The sequence below is a fragment of the Podarcis raffonei genome, chromosome 4, assembly GCF_027172205.1.
Source record: "Podarcis raffonei isolate rPodRaf1 chromosome 4, rPodRaf1.pri, whole genome shotgun sequence".
NCBI lineage: Eukaryota > Metazoa > Chordata > Lepidosauria > Squamata > Lacertidae > Podarcis > Podarcis raffonei.
Window position 1 is genome coordinate 25,595,582 of NC_070605.1, and position 6,000 is coordinate 25,601,581.

The 6,000-nt window shown below is 47.4% G+C and overlaps 1 protein-coding gene across 1 annotated transcript in view; it reads right to left on the reverse strand.

Moving 5' to 3' along the window:
* The window catches only part of MICU2 (mitochondrial calcium uptake 2), a 64,312-nt gene extending 61,930 nt beyond the window's left edge, over positions 1-2,382 (reverse strand). The window contains exon 1 of the mRNA XM_053385864.1: positions 2,149-2,382. Coding sequence (XP_053241839.1) covers positions 2,149-2,364 — 216 coding nt within the window. The 5' untranslated portion in view covers positions 2,365-2,382. The remainder of the gene's footprint in view (positions 1-2,148) is intronic.
* Between the last annotated feature and the right edge of the window lie 3,618 nt (positions 2,383-6,000).

The window sequence follows — 6,000 nt, forward strand, 5'->3', positions numbered from 1 at the left end:
TTTGAACACCCGAGTTATGTGCTGCCAATAGTATGTCCCCATGAGCAGTCTAACTGCAGTATTTTGTACCAACTGGAGCATCTGAAATAGGTCCAAGGGTAGCCACACATAGAGCACCTTGCAATAATCAAGGCCTGAGATTATGAATGCATGAATCACAATGGTAAAACAATCTCTGTCCAAGAATGGCCACAATACCATAGCTGGTAAATGCACTCCTAGTCACTGAACCTACCTAAGCTTCCTGTGACAATGATGGATCCAGGAGCTGTAAACCTGTTATTTCATAGGGAGAGCAGCCCCATCTATTAACAGGCAACTGGTTGAACTCCCAGACACAGAAACCACCAACCCAGAGTGCCTCCATCTTCCCAGGGTTCAAGCTCAGTTTAATTGCCCTTTACTTTCAGAGGACACCAACTTCTGATTCAAACCTACCCACCCTTCCTAAAGTATTTTTCCTAACACTGCACAACAGTGCTGCTTCTTATTTAAACTAGCCAGCAAGCACTGCATTTATTTTCTAGATAAGCCATTCTTCCCTTCTCCCCACATCCACATATAACCACTTCCTTGAGCTTTCCTTTTTTTTTACTCCACCTTTAGGTATCAGCGCTACAACTCAAAACTATGAAACTGCCCTCAGTGGGGTTGTTTTGTTTGTTTGTTTGTTTGTTTGTTTTGCATTAATGTCTAATGTTTTACAATTTTTCATGTGCTGTAAGCCGCCCAGAGTGGCTGGGGAAACCCAGCCAGATGGGCAGGGTATAAATAAAATTGTTGTTGTTAATAATAACAATAATATTTACACCATCATATCCATGCATCACATTGTCTCCCCCATGACAAAAGTGCCAGCAGACTCCCTTAGACCTTTGAAGCACAACAAAACCCAGCAGCAATAAATGAGTCGACAGCACTTGGGCAAACAATTCTATTCTATGCATCTGTATTCAGCCTTGCGGAACTGGTTTTTTAAAAATCCCTTTCCACTGTTGTGTTCCTTGGCTTATTCTGCGTTGTTTGTTTGTTTGTTTTTTTAATTATTATTATTATTATTATTATTATTATTATTATTATTATTATGCTCTAGCTCAGGGGTCTGCAACCTTTAAGACAAAAAGAGCCACTTGGACCCGTTTCCGAAGAAAAAAAACTGGGAGCCGCAAAACCGGGAAGGTGATGTCAGGACGGTGCATGACTAACGCACGCACTGCCCCCATGCGACGTCACAGCCAGTACAGCGCCCGCCACAGTGGGGAGTGTCGGGGCGCACAATGCGCCTCCTCCCCTCGCTAGTATCCGCCCCGGAGCCGTGGCAAAGGTGTAAAAGAGCCACAGCTCTGGAGCCGCGGATTGCAGACCCCTGCTCTAGCTGATCCCCACTGCTTGAAAGCATCCCTTTTACAGTCACTGGTTGCCGAAGAATTGATGCTTTTGAATTATGGTGCTGGAGAAGACTCTTGAGAGTCCCATGGACTGCAAGAAGATCAAACCTATCCATTCTTAAGGAAATCAGCCCTAAGTGCTCACTGGAAGGACAGATCCTGAAGCTGAGGCTCCAATACTTTGGCCACCTCATGAGAAGAGAAGACTCCCTGGAAAAGACCCTGATGTTGGGAAAGATGGAGGGCACAAGGAGAAGGGGACGACAGAGGACGAGATGGTTGGATAGTGTTCTCGAAGCTACCAGCATGAATTTGACCAAACTGTGGGAGGCAGTGGAAGACAGGAGTGCCTGGCGTGCTCTGGTCCATGGGGTCACGAAGAGTCGGACACGACTAAACAACAACAAAATCCCTGCGTCTAAAGATGACAGTTCATGAGAGTCTTGGGTTTCCCAGAGCTTAAGCCCCAACGAGGCGTGCCAAGTATTGAAGGTGGGCGCCTTTTGTTCTTGCTGCGACAGGACTGACGCGGCCCCCCATCTGAAACGCCACGCCGCCCGGGCACACGCTGCCGTGAGAGGCGGGTTATGAATATTTTCCATTCGATGGACGGCAGGGAGCCGCGCAAACCGCCCGGAAACCAACCAAGGAACAGGGAACAGGGCTGGGCAAACGCGCTGGCTTCGGACCCCGAGGCTCCCGCTGTCCTTTCCACGCCGAGGAAAGGGAGGAAGGCCGGCAGCGGCTCCTCGTCTCCTACCTGAGCCAGGACTGTCAGGAAGTCGCCGCTCCCGCCCTGCCCGCTCCATCCTCCGCCAAAGCCCACGAGCGCGCCGCCTCCGACCAGAGCGGCAGTGGCAAGCCAGGGGCCCGCCAGGGGCCTGTGGGCCCGCAGGCTGCCCAGCACCGGCGCCCCGCCGCGCCTCACGTATCCCCGGGAGACAACCGCCCAAACGGTTCTCCAGGCCGCCGCCATTTTCCCGGAAGTAGGAAGAGCGCCGCGAGCGCTTATCAGGAACTATAGACTTTGAAAGAGGTAGATTCGTACGCTGCTGCTGCTTCCGGGATGATGACGATGATTTCCCCCGCCCCGCCGCTCCTTCACACGTATTATTATTATTATTATTATTATTATTATTATTATTATTATTATTATTATTATATTTTATTTATCCAGTGTTAAAAACAATACAGCATTAAATATTAAAAACCTCTCTAAACAGAGCTACCTTCAGATGTCTTGCTGGGGGAAATTGCAGCAGCTGTTATCCTTTTCGCATGAAGAATGTGTGTGTTTTTAAGCAGAACTTAAAACATTTGATAGCGTCTTTATGCAAACCAATGGAGCCGAAGGCTTCTTCCGCAAGCGATTTGAGTGGTAGCTTTGGGCTGGAAGCAGGTCTGAAAGGGCACTCTCGTCAAAATTACATTTGCTGCCGTCTCTGGGGAGATTGGCTGACTGCAAACCCGCAGCTTTAACAGCAATATATTAATAATAGACTGTTGTCATAAACTTCCCTCCCAAATCTGCAACTTTCATTATGGGTGGAGATTGTGGAATTGGAACCGGCAATGCAATTCTTACTTTCTAAAATCTAAACTCATTCCCTCGCCCTCACACACACAAAATAAGACCTGAAGCACAAAGAGTAAGAACGCCCGTCCCCGCTTTTGTTCTTTTTGCACCTCGATCTCAAACGACGCCGCTCTTTTAGGGTATCTTATCCGTTGTGTCCCAGGGGAGGCAGAAAAAGAAACCCACAAAAGGAACTTGGAAGTTCTGCCTCATGATTAAACTGCCATTCTATACGTTTGCTATGTCTACAAGCGATTCCAGCTGTTAAGATCACGAAGGCTCGCCCTCTCTCTGTGTGTGTGTGCGCACGCGCGATTTCCACAGGCGTTTCCATCGGGAAAAGAGATCCTGTGAAGCCTGCGCGTGGGTGGTGGGAGAGGTGGTGGTGCTGAAGTCGCGGGGTTGCTCTGTCCTCCGCTCCGCTCCTCTTTTCTTTCCCATTCAGGTTTGGTGTTGGGAGAACCAGAGACAGACTGGCCTAAATCAGGGGTGCCACATGTTATTTCAAAGTACCTTAAAGTTTGAGCCGGGTTAATAAGATCCCCCCCCTGCCATTCCTATACTGTGTTTCCGCCTCAGATCTGATGTTGGCTATTGTATCTGTGTGTGTATGTATGTTGGATGTAGATACAATAGCCAACATGATCAGATCTGAAGCGAAAATACAGTATGGGAATGGCAGGGGGATCTTATGATTATTACTAGTATCTATATTATTATTATTATTATTATTATTATTATTATTATTATTATATATTGTATACTGTACTGCCCTTCATCTGGACCAGCCTCCATTGTAGGCATAAGTCCACAGCCTTAGCCCTGCCAGGTTTGGGGGGGGCAGGTGCTCTCCCACCCTAATTCAGTATTTTCCTGAAAACTCCAGGAACCCCAACTTCTTGTAGGGACTCACACCTATCACTTTTTCCTTTCCATTTGCTTTGGTGCCCAGCATGTCTGCACACCCCACTTTACTAATAGAGGGAGTGATGCTCCTGTGAATTAATGCTTTCGTCAGCCTTAAATTGCATCTCCCAGTTTCATAACATTATAATTACATCAAATTATATTACTCACATTGCACTTTAAGATTTCAGAGTCCCTAATAAATACTTCTGCTTTTTAAGAGATAAAATTAGCTTTGCTAATCTTGACATGTTTTATTTGCACCCTTGAGGGCAATTTCTCTCTTTCTCGCTTTATGTGTGGCATATTGTGGAAGGTCTTTTAAATATAAATCAGTTTCCATTCTCATAGTGTAGTGCACCTTCTCAGTCCCTTTCAATGGGAATAGCACAGGTACCGCTTTCAGTGAATTGTGTCAAAAGGCTGCAGTCCTCACAGAACATACACAGAAGTAGATTTAATCCATCTACAATTATCCAGAACTATGAGCACCCATGTAGAATTAAAACAACACTGTATTTATTCTCAGCCACTCAATAACTGCTTTGGTATCAAAGCAGTTGGCGGGTGGCGCTGTGGGTTAAACCACAGAGCCTAGGACTTGCCGATCAGAAGGTCGGCGGTTCGAATATCTGCGAAGGGGTGAGCTCCCGTTGCTTGGTCCCTGCTCCTGCCAACCTAGCAGTTCAAAGGCATGTCAAAGTGCAAGTAGATCAATAGGTACCGCTCTGGTGGGAAGGTAAACGGTGTTTCCGTGCGCTGCTGTGGTTCACCAGAAGTGGCTTAGTCATGCTGGCCACATGACCCAGAAGCTGTACGCTGGCTCCCTCGGCCAATAAAGCAAGATGAGTGCCGCAACCCCAGAGTCGGTCACAACTGGACCTAATGGTCAGGGGTCCCTTTACCTTTATAATATGCTTATCTGTTTTAAAAATAAGGGCGCAATCGGAAGAGAAGCAGAGAATGTGAGTTGGAAGTTCAAGAAGGAGGAAATAACATGCCCCTGCTCACCACTGGCATGCAGGCCAAAGAGAATCCAGAGCTAGTGTGAAGTGGTGCCATTGTAGGGGCTGTGGTTGTATTCCAGAATATGAGATACTTCCAGAGTATGAGATATGGTGTAAGTGTTCTTTTGTCCTGTGCTGCCCATGTCTAACCTATAACTCCACCTTGTTTTCCCATTTCACCAGTGCACTTTTGATAGTGCAGCACTCCAATGTTAGGGACACGAGCGGTGCTGTGGTCTAAACCACTGAGCCTCTTGCGCTTGCCAATCAGAAGGTCGGCAGTTCAAATCCCCATGACAGGGTGAGCTCTTGTTGCTCTGTCCCAGCTCCTGCCAACCTAGCAGTTTGAAAGCACACCAGTGCAAGTAGACAAATAGGTACTGCTGCAGCAAGAAGCTAAACAGTGTTTCCATGCGCTCTGGCTTCCATCACGGTGTTCCGTTACGCCAAAAACAACATTGCGCCAGTTTAGTCATGCTGGCCACATGACCCAGAAAACTGTCTGGAAAAACGCTGGCTCCCTCGACCTGAGAGCGAGATGAGCGCCGCAACCTCATATTTGCCTTTGACTGGACTTAACCGTCCAGGGGTCCTTTACCTTTACCTTTTACAGTGGTACCTCAGGTTAAGTACTTAATTCGTCCCGGAGGTCTGTACTTAACCTGAAACTGTTCTTAACCTGAAGCACCACTTTAGCTAATGGGGCCTCCTGCTGCTGCCGCGCCACCGGAGCACGATTTCTGTTCTCATCCTGAAGCAAAGTTCTTAACCTGAAGCACTATTTCTGGGTTAGCGGAGTCTGTAACCTGAAGCGTATGCAACCTGAGGTACCTCTGTACTCCAGTGTTGCATTTGAGCAGTCGCACTGATGTATCTACCATTGTGAAAGCACAGGAGGGGCTTCCACCATAATCCATAGCCCCACAGCCCATATACTGTATCTTCATCACAGGATTGTGCTCATAATTTATTTTGTACCTTTCCTGCATCTAGGCCAGGGGTAGGCAAACTAAGGTCCCAGGGCCAGATGCGTCCCAATCGCCTTCTCAATCCGGCCCGCGGATGGTCCAGGAATCAGTGTGTTTTTACATGAGTAGAAAGTGTCCTTTTATTTAAAATGCAT